This window comes from Hakea prostrata, chromosome 2 (genome assembly GCF_041222555.1).
Source record: "Hakea prostrata isolate BN-2017 chromosome 2, UWA_Hpros_2, whole genome shotgun sequence".
In the NCBI taxonomy this organism is placed as follows: domain Eukaryota; kingdom Viridiplantae; phylum Streptophyta; class Magnoliopsida; order Proteales; family Proteaceae; genus Hakea; species Hakea prostrata.
In genome coordinates this window covers 74156869-74177588 of record NC_142601.1, presented here as the reverse complement: position 1 = coordinate 74177588, position 20720 = coordinate 74156869, and the positions used below count along the sequence as shown (strand labels likewise).

The 20720-nt window shown below is 39.0% G+C and overlaps 2 protein-coding genes across 6 annotated transcripts; one reads left to right on the top strand and one right to left on the bottom strand.

The window, feature by feature from the left end:
• Window positions 1-216: 216 nt before the first annotated feature.
• EMB2786 (COMPLEX 1 LYR-like protein) lies at window positions 217-9593 on the bottom strand. 4 transcript variants are annotated; one of them, XM_089146748.1, is made up of 6 exons: window positions 9445-9593; window positions 9280-9360; window positions 1723-1788; window positions 1500-1544; window positions 804-901; window positions 217-496 (listed from the first exon to the last, which is right to left on the bottom strand). In XM_089146748.1, exons 3-6 carry the CDS (start codon window positions 1774-1776, stop codon window positions 418-420), a joined length of 276 nt encoding a protein of 91 aa, XP_089002874.1. In that variant the 5' UTR covers window positions 1777-1788; window positions 9280-9360; window positions 9445-9593; the 3' UTR covers window positions 217-417. The 4 variants fall into 4 exon arrangements, with proteins under 4 accessions (XP_089002874.1, XP_089002873.1, XP_089002876.1 ...); XM_089146747.1 differs by having other exon boundaries at window positions 1723-1809; window positions 9445-9592; XM_089146750.1 differs by adding an exon at window positions 4382-4445 and having other exon boundaries at window positions 9280-9530.
• A 6883-nt stretch (window positions 9594-16476) lies between these two features.
• On the top strand, window positions 16477-19359 carry LOC149026457 (galactan beta-1,4-galactosyltransferase GALS3-like). Of its 2 annotated transcripts, XM_089146746.1 has the most exons (3): window positions 16477-17315; window positions 17347-18304; window positions 18449-19359. In XM_089146746.1, exons 1-3 carry the CDS (start codon window positions 17084-17086, stop codon window positions 18792-18794), a joined length of 1536 nt encoding a protein of 511 aa, XP_089002872.1. In that variant the 5' UTR covers window positions 16477-17083; the 3' UTR covers window positions 18795-19359. The 2 variants fall into 2 exon arrangements, with proteins under 2 accessions (XP_089002872.1, XP_089002871.1); XM_089146745.1 differs by having other exon boundaries at window positions 16479-18304.
• The last annotated feature ends 1361 nt before the right edge of the window (window positions 19360-20720 follow it).

Here is a 20720-nt window from a genome sequence, read left to right as displayed (position 1 = left end):
AACCCTTCCAGGAAATTCTTGAGAGTTAAAAGGGATATTACAAAACTAAACATCAGGCAACCCTAAAAAACATAACATGAAATAAAAGTGCGGTTAGACAGATGGGCCAAGGTTTCCCAACTGGTATAGTGAACATTTCTGATAATATGCTCGACGCCCAGTCCAAACCTGCTACACTTAAAAAAGCAAACATTCTAGTTTCACATTCCCTCACCATTTCATGTTGCTGTTTTGATAGTTCTCAACTCATGTGAACTTGAATCTCCGTCCAAATTCATCAACACTTGTAATAAAACAGCAAAGCTACAACGGGACCAAACCAAAGCACACACCATTATTTTCCTCCCACCTTTCGTGGTGGTGTCAGGATAACCAAATGAAACACAAACACAAGACAACGAGTCGTTTAGAAGAATACTAAGAGCTCTTGCTGAATTTGCGACCACTCATCTTCTCTGATTCATAAAGAATGTGATTTATAAGTCCTCTTGCAGCACTGTAGTCAAAGAAGCAAATATTGTTAGGTTCCAATGTCCAGTCATTAACCCAACTAGAAAGAGAAAGAGAGAGAAAGAGAAAAGCACAACCATCTCAAGGGAGATGAAAAATCAGACAACAATCCTATCAAGAGCACAGGATTTTTTTTCATTTCCAATTCTTTCTCACTCTAGCTTTCTACACCCTACATTTGAAGCTTAACAGTTTTGACTTGATTCAATGCAACAGTGCAGGGTTTAGCAAACTCCCATGCTCTCAACCTAAAAAGCATAAAAAGGATCACAGCAAGTTCCAACTAAACTCACTCATCCTTCAATTTCTGAATTTTTTCTGGATCTCTCTCATGCATATGCTTTCTGAACTGCTGCCTTACCATATCAACAACAAGCTCTGTGTTATGTTGCTGCATAAATAGAACATAAAACCAATAAGATAATTAAAATATCCAAAATAAATAAAAAGAAAATCGTAAGTTCCAGCTTAATCTTGCTCTAACTAAAGAAAACAATAATGGAGGTCTTCTTATTATACAAGCAGGGAAAATCCATAAACCAAGCACTTCCAATGCATGGCCAAGTCCTCTCACAACATGAAAGAAACAGTTGAAAAGGGGGGGGGGTCCCAACAAATACAGCAGATCCATTGAGCAGGAAGAAGCGAAAGCACAGAAACGGATACTGCAAATCCAGAGTGTATGCTTAATTTTTCAGTAAACCAATAGGCAGGCCTTCAAGGTCAAGATCATCTGGATGCCAATACTTATCTAAAGCAGGGAAGAAGAAATAACGGAAGTCTTAAATTTGAATGTCTAAATCCTGTGTCTTGCAAAAACTGCAAGACAAAATTAAGGTGTGTCATGCATGTGTAAACATAAGAGAGTGGCCCAAATCTTCTGAAAATGAATGGAGTTTTTTTATCTAAGAAGAAATAACCAATCTAACTAAGAGAAATTCAATTAAAATTTTAAAAGGAAGGCATACAAACACAGTTGAAATGCATACCCGGTGACCAATGAAGCGAGCTCTTCTGAGGCATTCACGGTAGAGCTACAAGAATAACATAGTTCCAGATTTTTAACAAAATTATGGCAGAAGCAAGTTAGTTGAAAAGTTAAAGAGCGAGGATATTGTAATTATGGCACACTTGTCAATAAATGCAAAAGTTAGAAAATGGTTAGATGATGGGGGGAAAGGGGGGGGGGAGAGAGAGAGAGATTATACCAACCCGTATCACGTTGTTAGCAAGCTCAGGAGGCAAAGCAGTTTGTAGGGAAGGCATGTTCTCTTTTTCCTGTCAGATGTTCTCTGAATTCTGTATGACAGCAATTAAGGTAAAGCAATTTACAAATGGTAAAATATATAGCTAGAATTAGCTCAAAATAATTTAACAGTCACCAAAGAGGTTTAGGAATTAACAAAAGCCAACTCTGTAACTCTGGCAATACCTTAGGTTGAGAATTAAAATTCCCATCTCAACTAAAGAGTGACCACAGCAGGACATAAATCCACCAAACATATAACAACAGATTAGGATTAGAGTTCCACATTTCCAATGACCAAAATCATTCTTGTACTTCCTTTAAATTGTTTTTTTCCCTTTCTCTGAATGGAGGAGACGAGTACAAAGAAGAAGGTTATACAAATGCAGAATAAAACATACATGTTTCAAACAGGATACAAGAACTCGGTTTCATCAGAGACCATCAGATTTGTAAAAATGCAGTTTACATGTGCTTCAAACAGGATAAGAAGAACTTGGTCTCATGAGAGACCAACCACGGTCGCAAAAATACAGTTGCTTTGCCTCTATAGAAGAATTACTGTCCAGGGAGGCATTAGAAGAAAAAAATATATGAAGTCTACATCTTGATAAAACATCAGCAGAAATCCCTACTGCTTTGATCGTTTCCATTACAGAGAACAGAATTTTCGCACTAGTGACTACAGTAAGCTTGTACAACAATGACCAATTGCTTTGAGGTGTATGGTTATCAGTCAGAAAAGGGGCCCAGCTTGTTCCATGTTTCTAAAAGAAAAGCAGCTAGGAGCTACACAAACACAAACAAAGCATGCAAGGATGATGATCCAGAAGATTCCTGTCTTTCCTGAGCCATCAATGAAGAAATTTGATGCGTCACAAACTCAATAAGAAAAGGAAGATGAAAACTAAGTAGGTAAGTCATTACAAGAGTCAGCTAAGATATCCTCAAGAGCAGTAATGAGGTGACTTAATATAATCTTGGGAAATATGGCCTTCAAACATGACTAAGCATGGAAATATCTAGCTTCTAAGAGTTAATTTGATGACATGACTTAATGACTGTTGTTTACAAGTTCAATGATAAAGCTTTGAGATAGAATAAATGAAAAATAGTACATCTGATGATTTTAACATTATAAATAAAAAACTGAAATCTAAAAAATCTCTCCCAAATTCCACAACCATGAAATTTTTGCTATATAATGGATAAGTTTATGTACCTGGCCAGGTCCTAACCTTCCTCAATTTTAACCATTTGGGTTTCCCCATAGACTGATTATCTCTCCCTAATATGATTGACTCATAGTTTTGTCTTAGATTTCAGCCAAACAATGCATAGGTTTTACGATTTGGATTGGACCTGCTAATTTCTGGTACAAGCCATGTGAAAGACGGAGATGCTTTTGGTAGCCAGTAAGTAAACCAAATTGTTGTAAATTCAAGTGATTACTAACGTATGGACTGTAAAGTTTCTCTTTCATCCATTAACTAATATCAGAAAGACATGAGCACGTATTACAGCTAGTGAAGGAGTTACACAACCAAGGAGATTATACTAAGAAAATCAAAGAAAACTCGAAATTTTAATTCCAGAAACCCTCAATCTTTGGTTAGCCAACAGAATGAAAACAATTCCTCAATCAACAAGAATACGAACTCTGGTAGAGTAGGTACTCATGGATCATACCAAATAGTAAGCTGAGAAGAACAAGTTAACCCTAAAACATTCTAGTTTCATTACAAACCTTATAATTTAACAATTTCTTCACTCTGAAGCCATGAACAATAGCAACCTAAAATCATCCATTAGATTCTGAGATTTATTTATCTGAACTTCCATTAACTGCTCTGCTTCTCACAATCCTACCACCAAGAGAGCCCAACTGGAGAAGATAGAGACAATATGAACTGCTGCAACTGAGACAGAGAAGATGGACTGGTTCACCAGAGATGGGGAAGATGAGGAAGAGGAGTCGCCTTGCAAGGACAGAAGCTAGGGTTCGAACTTGGAAGCTTGAGTTAGTGATGAACAGAAATTACATTCGTCATCATGTCTTTTGTATTTTCACAAAAGATACCCTTATTAAAAGTCTCAAAAGCATTTAATTCGCATTTAACTCTAGTGTAATACAGGCATATACAGAAGGCATCCTTTTACTGTTTATATACAGAAAAATGTGCCAGAAAATGTTTTCAATAAAACGCTTGGAAAGGCATATTGAACATAAATTACCGACTAGGTACAATTGAGATTCTAAACCAGCTTTAATTCCAGGAAGGTTAAGCTTGTGAAGGTGCTCCAATGGCCAAAATCCCCATATGGATGGGCAAGTGAACTGTGACAAGTCCCAAGAGGGGGAGGGACATGGTCAAATCATGCAGGGCGTCCCCTTTTTGGGATTGCAGGGAGAATGAATGACATTGACATTGTGAATGTCGAGTTGTTCTGGGCCATCTTAGTTTGGGCGTGTAACACTAAGAAATTCATCTCACACACATTCAGATTCATTGTGATTTGGAGACATTTTATCCACACAGTGAATGGAAGTTATCGAATAACTTGGTATATACTGGACGTAGTGAATGAAATCAGGGACTAGGCCAAGCAATTTAGAAAATGCACCTTTGTCCACAATGTCCAAGAACTTAAATCGAGTGCTGATTTCTTAGTTGGATGCCTGCATGACCTATCAAATGGCATAAAATATTATAGATTGTAATCCAGCTATTCACTTCTTCATTAAAAAGCTACTTTTCTCCACAAAAAGAAAAAATCCACTCTAAAGTTGGATTGGCATTTCAAAATATGAAATACAGATATCCTTAGCAAGCCCAAGTTTGAGGCTGCCCACAAGCCACTCAAAATTTCAAGGCCATAGTTGAGCTTGGAGCCTGTGGGCTGAGTAAAGGTTAGGATCTTGAAGCCCAAGATCAGTTGAGCCCTGTCCAACATGTCAAACCTAGGGTAAGCTTGGACTGGCTGAGATAATTCATCCCAACACTGAGCTGGTCTAGCTTCCTTTGTTAATAACTAACAACTGGGCTACCGTCAAACCACCCCTTGGTAGCTTTAGATGAACAATCATGGACCCATTCGACAATCCACCTACAATTTCTGCTTCTAGAAACACTAGAAACAATTTTATAGGCATTGACAAAACTTATTTCTAGAAGCATTTTCAGAATTATTAGGCGTTTGATAAAATCTGTTTCTTGAAACAGATCTGTAAGTTGTAACCAAATTTATGAAAATGGTCATTATAAACTTTAAATCAGTATCTGTCATGCCATAAATGTCCATTACATTTTGATAATTACTAATGTAGTTCAACTATAATAATTTGTTCCAATTCACCTTACAGTTAAAAGACTTCTACATCATTTTCAATTAGATTTGCTTTTGGATCACCTTATAAAAGTTTGTTCTAGCTCACTACTTAGCTTTTAAATCTTGATGTAATCGAACCATCATGCCATGGATAATTTACAGGAGCTTTTCCATTGAGCTAAGGACTCACCTAAAAAACACACAAGTTGGGTCCATGGTGGGAGATCTCACGAGATATCTCGTTTTTTCACATAGGCGAGACGAGATGGAAGTCGAGAGCAGAGAGTTGGGATATCTCACTCGAGATTTCGCCATATCTCGCCCTAGATCTTGCTAGAACTCTCAATTTTTGCCTTTTTTTGTGGATTTAGGTTGGATTTTCACTTGCAAGTTGCAACTACTCTTAGCACATCAACAACATCGAAGGAAGATCACTCATTCTCTGCTTGTCTTATGAACTTATGATTTTATGACTTATATAGAACTTCTAATGGTTGTATAATTTTATTATTCTATTCTTGAAAATTTAAATTGTGATACTCATATGGATGGAATTTTGATAACATTTATGTTACTTGATGCATTTGATACACTTGTTTTTATATGTCTTAAAGGTTCTATACTACATGTTGTATAACCTTGCAATCCCTAATCCTACAACATTTCGACTTCACAATATGGGTAGACTTAGAAATCGCACATAGGGTTGTTTTCTGACAAATACAAGGCCACCAATGTGTTCAAAAGCCTTAAATAAGCTAAATATCAAGTTTCAACCCAATTGGGACCCTAAAATTTACTGAGATTGGCCACCAAGTTGATACAAAAAAAAAATTTATATCTCAACCGAGATCTCGCTGAGATGGTCGAGATCTTGGTTTTTCAAGGTAGCGAGATCTCGCTCGAGAGCGAGATCTTCTACTATGGTTAGGTCTTTAAATTGAGCGAAGTTTTCTACCATGGGTAGGTCTCAAAATTTAAAAAATGAATGCCTTTATTGCCGTGTTCTGTTATAAACCAGGGTCCAGTATTTCTGATCTGATATATCCATTAGGAAGCTTAATAGTAATTCAGAAATGTAGGGTTTCAAAAATGTACCATTAACTGAAGTGATGCAGTAAATGCTAGGCATGAAGTGATGCTAAAGCAGAATGCCTAGGTCATGTAACGCTATATCTCCTATTAAATCGTATCAATTGCTTCTACTCTCAAATTCTATTCCAAAAGCAATTTCAAAAATCATCTTTTCTTTTTCTTTTTCTTGTTTTTTTTGGTTTTTTTTTTTTTTTTTTTTTTGGGGGGGGGGGGGGGGGGGGGGTTGTAGAAATTCCACAAATCATCTAATCACAACAACAAACTCTGTTGCTGGAGCCAAACACATGACATGGTTTGGGAAAACAGTGGCTTTTTGGGAACCCCATTAGAATAGCCTTGTCCTGGCAAAACCATATCAAAAAGCAAAAGGCATGAGGCTCTTTGCTTCTATAGGTAAGACACACCTTTCATTTGATCATTCATAGTGTTTGCCCTCATAGGTAACCCAAGGATGCTGCCAAAACATACCGTGATCCATTCACTCAAGAACTATCAATCCGTGAACAGAAAGATATGGTTTCTCTGACTCAGTTAAGGGGTTTCATTTACTTATTTGGTGGTCACGGATCCTTAGCTCCTAAAACATTTCACCTAAGAATATCCTCCCCTTATCAAATTAGCCGGAGAAAGTGTCTCTCTAAGAGAAGGAATTAAAAAGAAGAAAAAAAACACCCATCACCCAGTAAAGCATTAGATTTTTCTGTCAATCACAGATTTCGCCTCTGTCCTGTATTCCCTCAAGGAAGTACGCATATGGTAGTGGACTCCATGACTCATCATAATAATTGAAAGCATACCAGTAAAACTTTCATTTCACAGCCCAAATTCTAACAGACAGTAATTATCAGATAAGGGTCCTCATTTTCAACACCTGTGTTTATTGAAAAATTTAATGAACAAAACTCCAAGTATTGTCACATCACCAACAATGTGTGAAACAGTCTGTATCTAAATAGGCTTAAACAACGTGCAAATTACAAGTCAAATCCAATGGTTTAAGAGAAAATAGGGAAAAGAAATTAGCAAATAAATAGAAAAAAATGAAGCCAAAAATGCTGCAACAGCATTCAGAAGTAGCTAAAAAAAACCCTGAACGATAGTTGGAACCAGGAGCGCTGACTTGTTAGGTAAATCAGCAACAGTCCATCCAAAGAAATATGGCCCATACAACCATAAGGAGGTGATGACAATCCAGTAATCAACCTGATTTTTCAAAGGGACACTTGGCGGAAGAAAACAACCAAAGACACAACCGTATTTAGTTGGCAAAGAAACTTGGAAGAGATGATATATGACAAAAGAAGAAAGCAAGAAAGAGAGGGTAACTTCTTTCATTTAAAACAAAAGTTGGCTTAATTGTAAGCAAAAAGCAGACTATATTTCCCCTCACACAGGAATGGTACCCGCCCAACTAATAGAGGGGCTTGCACTCACATCAGCCCCTCACCTTAGGCTTCAAATCAATGCCATTGCTGACCTTCCCATGGACATCTTACACCAAACGAAGAACCAACCAATAAATCAGTAACTGTTTCCCATAACCAAGGGTTGATTTATAACTCTCATCTCAGTTGGTGTTCCAAACTCAAGCTCCAAAATATAGGTGTCTCTTAGAGTGATGAATATACCCAAAGCATTTAGGGAGACAACATGAGAGATGTGAGAGATTTGATCCAAATCAGGGCTGATTTCAGTACCACAACAAGCTACATGTAGATAAATCCAAAACTCAAAGAAGACAAGAGAGGCAAAAAGTAGATGACAATGGAAGGCAAGATATAAAGAAAACAAAAAGGAAGAGGGGGAAGAAAAAGAACCTACAACAATGGAGAAGAAAGATGAAAGGAAGATAATCACAGTTAAAAAGGGAGGAAGACGAAGAAGAATAGGAGAATGAATAAAATAATGACAGCGAAAGAGGAAGCAGAACTGACCTTGAAAAAGAAGAATAGAGGAAGAAAGAAACGGTCAACATAATACAGTTGGGTGATTTGACATACTTTGAGGAGGGAAAACTTCATAGGTTTTACATACGCAGTTTATATCAATTACTCTTGATTTTGAAAATCAGGACAGATATGGATAAATCAGAGAGTAGAACCTGTTGTTTCATGGGATGCTTACCTTTGCGTCACTTTCATAGTTTCTGCAAAGGAGGTATGAAGCCAATACACCAATAGTTTATTGGATGAATTTCATTTTTTTTAAGTCCCTTGTTGTTTAGGATATTTGTTTCTCTAGTTACAGAGGATTTGATTTACTTCAGCAAATGGTTTTAGTGAATTTGATCTTGTATCTATTTTATACAGGAGCAAGTGAATCGTCAACATTGAATTTGTCGATTACAATTTGGACATGTACAAATGGTACCAATGCAACATTAAATTCACATATTTGGATTTACCACAACCAGGTATCGATTGTAATCAAGTTTTTCTTTGATTTTATCTCTTGTGTTTCATATTCTCCCATGATTAGAATAAAGCATTGGAAAGCAGTAGTTGGTAACTCTTCGGTGTACCCATGACCAGGAAATTTCTTATCAGTGAGCTGACAATGGGCTACTACCGGAGACAAATTGACACTCCATCTACCTATTGTTCTACGGACAGAAGCCATAAAAGGTAGCCTTGATAGCACACACAGGAGCATATTTTTCTCTTTGTGAGACAATTTGACAACCACATTGTGTGCATTTCAGATGATTGGCCTGAGCACGCTTCTATTCAAGCAATCTTTACGGGGCCCTACCTTCTGGCATGCCTGACTAGTGGAGACTGGAACATTAAAACAGGAACAGCAAGCTCTCCCCCTGAGACTGGATAACAACAGTCCCAGGAAAAAAAGAAAGGAACAGAGGAAGCAAGGAACGGTCAACAGTGACCCCACCAGGGTTGATCATACACAAGACAAAAATCTTCAACGGCAAACAATAAACAAGCAGGAAAACGTCTTTCATTAATCAAAATTCATGTTTAGTGTTTGTGCAATGAAACGAAAAGCAGCAGATTACCAAAAATCCATTATCTGTAGCAAGCCAGAAATTCATGACAAGGATAAAGACACATAACTTAGAGGATGCATGTTTGAAGTCTTACCTCTGGTGAAGTGAAAAACGATCAAAACACACAATATCTCGCCTCAAGTTGCAATGATGGAATGGGCGGATGAGATTTAGACTTCGAAAAGGAATTGTAAAAATGAGATTAACGATTCTTGGGTGAGACCGAATGAGCAGAACAATACGAGAGACAGAGAGAAACCTGGAGGTGGAAGACGACCACAGCTTTGAGTTGCAGAGAAGTAGTTCGAGTCCCTCTTCTAGCGCGAGAAGCCACGAGATGGGTGGTTAGGGCATTTTTATCGGGCACACTTTTGACCCAATTTGTTTCTAGTACAGAAAAACATGTTAAGCTTGAAATGTTTCATAAAATTTGTTTTTCAAGTGAGCTTATAAATAAAAAACGAATTGAATTTTTGTTTCTGGTATTGAAAAACAGGATTCTAATCCTCTGCGGCCATCAGGACGTCATTAGTCCTTCTTGCCTGTTTCAATAAAATTCTCTTACCAAAAAAAAATCTTTCTGCGGCCATCAAAGTAGCATGGTCGCTCCAGATGGCCGCCATGTGTCATTTAAAATATCAGAACCGTTGAAAGTTTATGGAGTTTTCTTGATTTTCCCATTAAACCGATTACAAAGAATGCGGTTCAAATAGATGAACCGATAAATCAAACCAAACCGGATTATTAATTATAAAAATATAAATTTAAAAAAAAAAAAAAAAAAAAAAAACTCAAAACCATCCTGCATCGTCTTCTGTGTTCCGTGAAATCCATGTTTTCCTCCCTTTCTCTCTCTCTCTCAACATGCTTCCTTTCTTTCTCTCTCAACATGAATTCATCATCTTCTATCTTTTATCTGGTCTCAGATAGAGATGATCGGAAAATCGACACTCATCACCATGCATGAACCCATTTAAGCATTCGGTTTTGGCGATAGAACCCAACACAGAGAGAGAGAGGTAGAGAAAATAATGGGTAGGATCAAAGGCACTGGCATTCTGTTACTGCTGTAAGGTATGTAAACCATTTCCTTCTTTTTCACCTCTCTCTCTGTAATTGGAATAGAACAGTTCTTGTTAATTTCTGCAAATTAGTCTGATGCAAGTGAGGTGAAGATAGGAAAGATACAAAAAGATGAATTGGTGGAAAGGCAATTGAAGATGGGAGACATTTATATAATCCCAGCTGGTTCTACCTTCTACATGTTGAACACTGGGGAAGGGCAGAGACTTCACATCATTTGCGGCATTGATACATCAGAGAGCATTGGACGAGGTCCTTTGGAGGTGCCACCATGCCCTACTGATCTGAAAATCCTTCTTTTATCTTCATAGCTACTGATATGAAAATCCTTCTTTCATCTTCATAGCAATCGATTTTAACTTCTTTCTCACATATTTCCTGTTGCAGTCGTTTTTCATCGTTGGAGGAACTTATCCCCTGCCTCTGCTACCTGGTTTTGATCGCAGAATCCTGAGGACTGCATTGAATGTAAACTTTCTTAGACACCGAACAAAGAAGACGACCCAGATTGGTTTTGAGTTTTCTTTTTTTTTTTCTTAATTAATGACGGTTCATCTATCTGAATCGAATGCTTTTAACCGAGGAAAACTCCAGAAACCTTCAACGGTTCAAATATTTTAAATGACACATGGCGGACATCTGGAGCGGTTGCTGGATGACGGCAGAGGATTAGAACCCTGAAAAAACAAGTCTGAGATATTTTGTAAAAATGAGCCTAGATATTTTTGCTCAGTTTGACTGTTTGGCCCGTTCCTCTCCGTGGATTTTTTACCTACAGGTTGTTTCTTTCATAGTTTTTTTTATGAAGCAGTTTTATTACTAAAAATAAAATGGGATGAAATTCGATTTTTTTCTCTTTTAAGTGGAGAATATTACAGCCTTAAAATGTAATACTTTGCTGAAAATCAAATATTTCTTCATTTTTCTGTTAAGTTTGAATTTTTATTTCTGGTACGGAAAAACGAGTCTGAAATATTTTGTAAAAGTTGTTTTTTAAGTGGGATTTTATATAATAAAAACGAACTGGTTTTTTTCAAAAAAAAAACTTCGTGAGAGAGTTATCAAATGCCTCCTATTGTACAGAGCATTGTTATCGCCCCGCCACCAATGGAAGTCCAGCATCGAAAATAATAACTCGCTTAGGGTGAGCTATATATCCTGCCAATTTATTTGAGATTTGAATCGAGTGTTCAGCGCAAAGAAAACTACAGAGTGGTCTCCGACCAGAGGCTATAGTCAAAAGGACATGATGTCTATAAACGTCTGGCTAACCAAAAGATTCTATAGTAGTAGAGTGGTAGCAAGCAAAAGCTAAATTTTAAAATTAGATATATGAGTAACTCAAAGTACAAAATGTAGAAACTATCATGCTACAAAGTTTATTCTTCAAATAAACATGAACCGCCCTAATAGGGAAGTTTGGATGATTTTCTTGTAAGGTAAAAGGTATGCGCTCTCCTGACGTTTTTACTAAACGATAAGAATAGAGCTTACCTTTGAGTACTAACAATGAATCAGAGACCCCCAATGTATTTGAAATAAGCTCCACTCTAATCGTGTGGTGGATAAAAGTTAAGAAAGCACATACATCTCTCTTGATGAAAAGGTGACCTAGGCTCCCAATAGGCCACCACCAAACATTACACCAAAAGCATTAAAGAACCTTGACCCACTCATCCACCCCCCCCCCCCCCCCCCCCACCCGAAAACAACCTTGTCCCCCCTAATTGTGCATAATGCACAATAAGAATGCTATCTATACAAAATAATGTAAAGAGGAAAAACCGTTATTCCACTTACCGTATGGTTTGGCAATTCCAATCAAACCACTAGGAGATGTTGAGGCGAAAATGAGTTCAATGGATTAAGTCACCGGAGACGGGGAGGATGAATAACAAATATTGTTTTCACAAGGATTAAGGGCTAGGATGTATGTTGTTTGGAAAAGAATAAAAGCAAATGAAGAAGAGATGAATGTTGTAAGATGAGGCTTCGGTAGGATAGCTACAATCAACTTCCAAAGAACAAGGTCACCATGAATGGAGGAGATAAAGAAAAGAAGAATCTTAGCCACTAAGATTCAAGAAGCCATGAAAGGTGATGAGTTCTATTGCAAGACAGGGGATTCAACAGATTTCTTATACATAGAATGCCAAAAAACTCTGAATACCATTCTCTAAAATTGTTTCATTTAACACCAATGCCTTTTAAGTTATGAAAAATTTCAACGTCACCCCTGCCCTTTGAATTATCCTTGGTATTAGTGAGACCTTTACGGCTTTACCGTTACTCAATTTGTTTTTTGTTTTTTCTTTTGAAACGTCATTTCTATGGTAATTTTTATAATATATAAGTTCCACGAGAATATTACATATGTCATTAGCAATAGTCGGATCGATAACCTTTTCAATAAAAGGTATTGATTTGGTCATTACCAATCAAGCAACCGTTGATGATGAAAATGTTATTTCCTTCAAAGGCAAAAGCTAGAAGATTTTGGTTACAAAGCTCCAAAATCTATGGAGTGAAAGTCCATCATGCCTGGCAAGGACAGGGGCACAGGGCTAAGGGCTAAGGCCTAAGGGGTGAGCAATCGCATTCTGTCCATAGGTATAAATGAAAAAGAAAAAGAATCAATGAGCCACGCGTTTGCTAACGCCCTGGAGGATAGAAGAAAATTTGGATGGGCCTTGGGCTTGTACATCTACCAAGAGGTCCACCAAATTTAAACTATCCACCTGCATCACCACGTTCTGGACATGGGCCTCCTTATCTGATTAATAAAATTCTATAATGTTTACTAACTCGTCAGAGAACTTTTTTTTATTTTTATTTTCCCACAAAGACTGAACCACTCTTTAGTCAACAAGAACTCAACTTCAGTGTTGTACAATTAATTAATGCGCAGATAGTTACAAATGCTGCACAACACCAAGCAATTTCAATTAAAAAAATCAGTGTTGTTGAAAAATCATAAGCAGCGAGTGAGATCCCCATCCCACTTGGCACTTGGTGGTTATAGAGTTATATACTAAGAAGAATAGTGAATGAGCATGTGCCGAGGCCCCGGGGGAGGTGTCTTTCTTTGTCCACGCCATGTGCGGGCGGTAATCTGGTTCCTGTGTTTTGAGCTTTCCTGGGAACTTTTGGGACATAAACAGGGGCGGTGCACTCCAGCTTCTTCTAATTCTAATTCTCTTATGGTTTGTGAATTTATTATATTTACAGGCTGCCCTTACAGGGTCGTGAAACACTGAAACCTGTTAGGGTCTAAGCATCATTAATGTATCATGAATTAATAAATGAATATTCTCTATGTATGTATTAATTTGTTGTTTACTTCAAAAGAGGAAGAAAAGAAGAAGAAAAAAACAAAAACATTCTGAGACAGTAACACCGAATTTCCTCTAAATAACATGACTGATGAATGATGATGGGTATAAATTTATTTTAGTTTATTTTGTTCCTAATTTTTTATTTTTTATTTTACGGTGGTAGCATTTTAAATCTATCAAATAATAATAATAATTATTATTATTATTATTATTTATTATGAATGGATGAAAATTGAAAACAAACTGGAGAAATAGGAAAGGAAAGATATGCCCTTTTTTTTTTTTTGTTGAAACATTTTATTAACTTAAACGAGAAACAACAGCAAGCTGAGGAACAGGTCCTCAGCCACTGAGTGGATAACGGCCAATCCAACGGATTCTCACATGTCAGGTTCTCCTGTGCCAAGGAATGGGCTACAGTGTTAGCCTCCCTTGAAACAAAATGAAACTCACATGAAATGGGGGCACTAGCCAACCTACGAATATCAACAACTACATTCATCAGCCTAGGGGGGATAGGCAGAGCTGGATGTAGAAGCAAATTGATCACAGTCAGACAGTTTGATTCAATGGTGATATGAAGCCAACCTTCCCCAATAGCAGTCCATAAGCTCTGCTTGATACCCAGTGCCTCGCCAGCATCAGCTTCTCCAAAAAGCATAGGAATCGATCTTGCTATTAGAAGATCACCGCGCCAGTCCCTTACAACAAATCCAATTCCACTAGCTTTTTTATCCTTTCTCAGTGCTGCATTAGAGTTTATTTTGAGTATTCCTATTCCATGTAGACTCCAGGCTAGAAACTCACCTTGATTACTCTAAAGATGAGACTGATTTCTCATATATTGACCATGAACCAAGCTGAAATGATTTACTGGTGTGTTGTTGATACTATTCTGCTCCTCGATGAACTCTACTGCAGCCTTTGAAGCCAGCTGAATCACTTCTTGAGGAAGCCATTTGTTGGTGGCAAACAAAAGCATGTTTCGAGCTCTCCATAAATACCAACTTATAAAACCGATTTGAGCTTCCAGGAACTTATAGTTATTTTTGTCTTCTGTTTTATACTTGCTCCAGTCTGCTATCCACATAGCTATGGAATAATCTATTTGACCATTGAATCTCAGACCTAGGTTCGAACCCATCCATACTGCTCTTGCAAAAGTGCAGTGAAAGAAAATATGCTTGGTAGATTCTAACTCCCCACACCTAGCACACTTTTCTTCCACATTCATACCCCTGAGGAGACATGCAATTTATACTTGTTGATAGAGCTTGATATGCCTCTCTCCATAGTCCATACTCCATACCATGCCTCGGACTAGAATATTCCAAGACTTATTGGGCATTATTAGTTGAATTCTGTCTCTTCGGAAGAGGAGAGAGTCAAAAATGAAAACACGTCGGAGCTAGAGCCTAGAGATGTAAACGACGAGGACCTTCCTTGATCTTCCCCTTCCTTCCTTCCTTCCTTCAGGGGTAGGCTGTTGAGCCTTGAGGTTGAGGAGGCTAGCTAGCTAGCTTCCACAAATCAAATCAATGGGGATCACCAATCACCATTTACCAGCCGTGGTCGTGGACCCCACTTGCCCAAATTTCGCCATTGGTAGACTCACCCTCGCTGCCTCCTCGCAGTCGCAGACATAATGTGAATCCGCGGTGTTACAGGTAAGAAAACCAGCGTCGGACCGAAAGCCCGAAAGATGAGATGAGACCATGAGAGTGAGAGTGTCTACTACTAGAATCTCCAACTTATTCATTTTCATACATATTAATTCGTACCCCAAAAAAAAAATAATAATAATAATAAAATAAATCATTTTCATATGGGAATTTGGGATGCGTGTGTTTGTGTTTCTCTACAGCGGCACGCCACGCGGAGGGAAGCTAGGAAGGATGGATATGTTATGTTTCCTTCGTCTCGTCTCGTCGTCTCTCCTCTCCTCCTCTTATGTCATCAGTCCAATTTTCATTCCCTTTTCATTTTCCTACCCAGGAGGCCAGGACTAGATTAGATTCAGGAAAAGAAAATCCAATTTCCCTTTATTGGTAAAAACAAATAATGCAATGATGAAATCCAACCTGGATTCTCGTTCCATGCATGATGCATCCACTATTGATCTCCTCTAAAGTCCAACCATAGATTAGATCATACGGATTTACATTAATTATTATGAGTTAACAAAATTGGGGATGGCTGACCGTGGAGAAATAATAATGATCGAATGGCAGTGGGCTCCTCCTATATAGTCCAACTAACTAACCTATTTACTTACTTACTATGTTATTTATGTTGGATGTGCTTTTAATTAATTACGTACATTTTATTTACCCGTATGAGCTATGAAGCCTATGATATGATTTTAAGAAGAAGAAGAATTGACAAAACAAAACAAACCGCGTTTAATTTGTCATGTATTTATGTATGTGCGATTAACGATTGATTATACTAGTTATCACCGTCGTCTCGATCTGACAGATTCGTGGTGGTCTGAAAGCAAAATTCTATTGGAGGAACAAAAGAATAAGTAATTATTAAGCACAAGCTACAGACAGACAGACAGACAGACAGAGAGACACAAGATGCAGGAAGATGCAAGTATGCAACAACGCAACCATATATTCCGGAATGAGGGAGGGAGGCCCTACTGGAGGGAGGGAGGGAGGGAAATTGGAGGGGGAAGCCCCCTTGGCCCCTTCCCTTTCGATCTCTTTATGGTTTTTTACTGCGATTTTTTTAATCTACTGGCGGGCCTCTACCGGCCCAGCTACTCCCTCCCGGTGGGGGACAATTAAGACCCAACTTAAGAGCAGATTAATTCATTATTAAACAAACAAAAAGAAACTCGATTACAGCCTGCCCAACCCAACGTCGTCATGGTCCTCAATCATGGATTATATGATATGATGGTCTCAGGACTCAGGACTCAGGCTCAGCACATGGAGAGACGTTGTTACCTGACCAATCACTACCTGACAGCCAGGCTCAGGCTACTGCTACTACTACTACTACGACAACACCTAGCCTACCTAAGCTAACTACTCTCAGGCTCCTCTCTCTCTCTACCTTCCTGTTCGGCTGTTCCTTCCCCTTCGATCTCGATCTCGATCTCTACTCTTTGTCGCTTTTCATTCATTCTTTCTTTCTTGTTCTTAACCGATCGAGGCCCAGCTAGCGACTCTGCTCCAGATCCCCCCTCCCCCCTCCGAGAACGGATCCGACAGTCTCTTCACGATTACTTTCCTCAAATCAAATCCCGATCAATCTCCTTTTCTTTTCATAGAAAACACGAATCAGAGCGAGGCCGCCCCCAACCGAACCCCAACTCTTTCAACTCGATCTCCAAGTACTAAAACTCAGACAACAAACAAAGGCTGATCGATTAATAGATAGATTCTGTTCTGTTGTTTCCTTTGGTCTTTGCTCTTCTGGATTCATTCACTCTAGCTGCTGCTGCTGCTGCTGCAGCTTAATTTCTACATGTCAATGGCGAATGAGAAGGAGAAAGACAATAAGGAAAAGAGCATGTTTGTCGGTACTGTTGTATGGAACTGCGCCACCGAGTTCAAACTCATGCTCACTACTCTTCTCTTCCTTTCTTCTCTGGCCGTCCTTCTTCAGTTTATCCCTTCTCGTTTCTCCTCCCTCTCTGCATCTGATCTACGTTTCTGTCTCTCCAGACTTTCCGCTCTCCCCCCCTCACCACCTTCCTTCTTCGTCTTTTGCTACCACCATTAATAATACTAATACTACTTCATCTGCGTCTGTTCCTCTTCCACAGCCACAGCAGCCACTAAAACAAGATCAGGTCGTCGACGGAGGAATCATCAAGCGAGCTTTCAACCCGTACGGAGCTGCTGCTTACTCCTTCATCCACATGGCTACTTACAGAGGGGGCCTCAACACCTTCGCCGTCATCGCCCTCGCATCCAAGCCCCTACATGTCTACGGCAAACCTCGATACGAGTGCCGATGGCTTCCCGATCAGGATCGACCCGAAAACAAAGCCATTTCCACAACCGGTTACAAGATCCTTCCCGATTGGGGCTACGGTCGCGTCTATACCGTCGTCGTCGTCAACTGCACCTTCGCCGAGCCCGTGGGCGCCGACGGCTCCGGCGGACGTCTGATCCTGCTTGCTTCCACCAATGGTGGCGGAGATCGAGACATCAATGAGACCGAAGAAATCGAAGCGCTAAGAGAAGCTCCCGGCAGCTTCAACAGCTCCATGTTCACATCTCCGCCTGCTTACGATTATCTCTATTGCGGGTCGTCTCTGTATGGTAATCTGAGCCCACAGAGGATGAGGGAGTGGATGGCCTACCATGTGAGGCTGTTCGGACCTAGGTCCCATTTCGTCATTCACGACGCCGGAGGGGTTCATCCGGGGGTTTTGGAGGTTCTGAAGCCATGGATGGAAAAAGGGTATGTGACATTGCAGGATATCAGAGAGCAGGAGAGGTTTGATGGCTACTATCACAATCAATTTCTGATTGTGAACGATTGCCTACATCGATACAAGTTCATGGCCAAGTGGATGTTTTTCTTTGACGTGGACGAGTTTCTCTATATGCCCCCTAAAACCACCATTAAGTCGGTTCTGGACTCGCTTTCCGACTACACACAGTTCACCATCGAACAGATGCCCATGTCAAATAAGCTTTGTCTTACTGCCGATTATGGAAACACCCTCCTCAGCAGGTACCTAGCTACCACCCCTACCTAATGAAGCTTTGTCGTTGTTGTTACTGAGTTCATATATATATATATATATATATATATGACAAATGTCAGACAACCCTTCCCTAATATTAATATGCTAGCTATATATATTGCTTATTGCAGGAAATGGGGATTCGAGAAGCTAGTGTACAGGGATGTGAAGAGAGGAGTGAGGAGAGATAGGAAATACGCAATACAACCACGCAATGTCTATGCGACGGGGGTGCACATGTCGCAGAATGTGGCTGGAAAAACACAGCACAAAACGGATCAACGCATCAAATACTTCCACTATCATGGCACCATTGCCGAGCGCCGTGAGCCATGCCGACGGTTCGTCAATGCCACGGACCTCACATTCGAGGGCACTCCCTATGTCCTTGATGACACCATGAGACGAGTTGCTGCGTCTGTCAAGAGGTTTGAGCTCAAGACCATCGGAACTACATTACAAAGGACTCACCAGTAGCAGTAGCAGCAGCATCTGCCATTTGCCATTCGCCATTCATGAATCCAGAGCTCCGCCCAGACTTTATTGGTTAGATGAGCATTTGCATTTTGTTTGTTTAATTTTAATTTTCTTGGGAAAAATTCATCTCATTTTGGAAGGGGGGAGGAAGGGGTTCTTTCTTGTATGTACGGTAACAGTGTTGATTGATGCACATATTGAAAAAGGGTGGTACGTAGTGTTGTATTGTAGAGAAATTGGAGGTGACACTAAAAAGTAAAAAAATTCTTTTGATCCATAGAAACAATAAAATAAAATAAAATAAATAGAATAATGGATCTGCCATTGGTTCTATTATATTCTTTAATTAGTGTATAAATTTATTAGCCATTGATGCATCATCCGATTGCAATTTTACTTTCTTCTTGAATTGTTGTTAAACCGTAATTTTATTGCAAAATGTGTAGACTTTATTGTTCAATTACAAAGACTTAAGAAGCCGCCAATTTAGAGGGTCTAGATGGTTTACTTGCAAAAGATATGATCGACTCCTTTTGGACTTGAGTAATAAGGAAAACACAGTTGAAATACAGAGAGAGAGAGAATATGTCAAAAATTCAGCTGTCTAATTAAAGATTTCCGAGATTACAATTTAATTAGTTGGGACTGAAATTAAACAGCGGGGTTAGTGGGATTTTTATTTGCGGCAGCAACTGCCTGCTGCTGCCGACGGCTATGATTTGGCCACGTTATCAACTTTTAAATGAAGGGTTGAGATTTAAGGAACGAGGGTTTCTGTGTGAATGTTAGTTTTTCTTTTTTACATTTTAAGTTCTTAAACTTTATTAATTTACAACTTAAAGTCCTTCATCTAGCCGATGCCCAAAACCCTCTCTCTCATTTTCTTCTCACACCGACGCTGCTATCCCAAAGTTGGAGTATGGGACAGGATCTCACCTCAAATAAATGATCCAAGAAAAAATGTGATAGAGATCCAGCAGAAAGTAAAAGCAGACATTGCCTTTTACTAAGTCATACCTGCAGCAAGTAAGAATTCTTTTAGTCATACCTGCAGCAAGTAAGAATGCAAAAAGAAGACAAAAATTCAGAAGTGATTCATGAAAAAAAGCTACAAAATCACATTTAGCTCCAAAAATACAATTCGAGTATGATGTAGCTGCACTGCCTTGTAATAAGCTAGATAGTTCCACAAGCTCCTATATCCCTCACCCTAAATATCTCAAAGCGCCGGTTGATCCTATCAACTTCAATGAAGCAAGGCATCCCGTAATATTCAAATGCACTAACCCATAATCGAAGTGATGAGAATAGATTAGAAATACACACAGTTTTTACTTTTAAAAGCAAGGAATTTAGGTTAACTAACATATGGGCAAATGGGCAAACGCCGTCGACTGGCTAAAAACCAAGATACCAAGTATGATCGAAAAGCCCCAATTTAGGTGTTTCCAAATTTTAGACAAGAAAAGGGAAGTTAGAAACTTCTTATTTCTACACAAACAGAAGAAGACAGTATAAGTATAACTCAACCCAGAAACAGAGTCGAGAATTCCTTTTTGGAATAGCAGCAGAGAGGGTTTTGGGCATCAGGTAGATGAAGGACTTGAGGTTGTAAATTAATAAAGTTTAAGAACTTAAAATGTAGAAGAAAAAAATCAACATTTACACATAAACCCTTGTTTATTAAATCTCAACCCTTCATTTAAAAGTTGATGACGTGGCCAAATCATGGCCGTCGGCAGCAGCAGGCTGCTGCTGCCGCAAATAAAAATCCGGGGTTGGTGCCTTATTTGAACTGTTCATGTTGGATGAAACAAACCTGCAGTACATGTCTTTTTTCTTGCCTCGGTGCAAAGAGGTGGATTTGGTACTTCAAGCTTGGTTATTGCAGCATGGCTTGTCACCAAAACTAATCGATCATCCTAT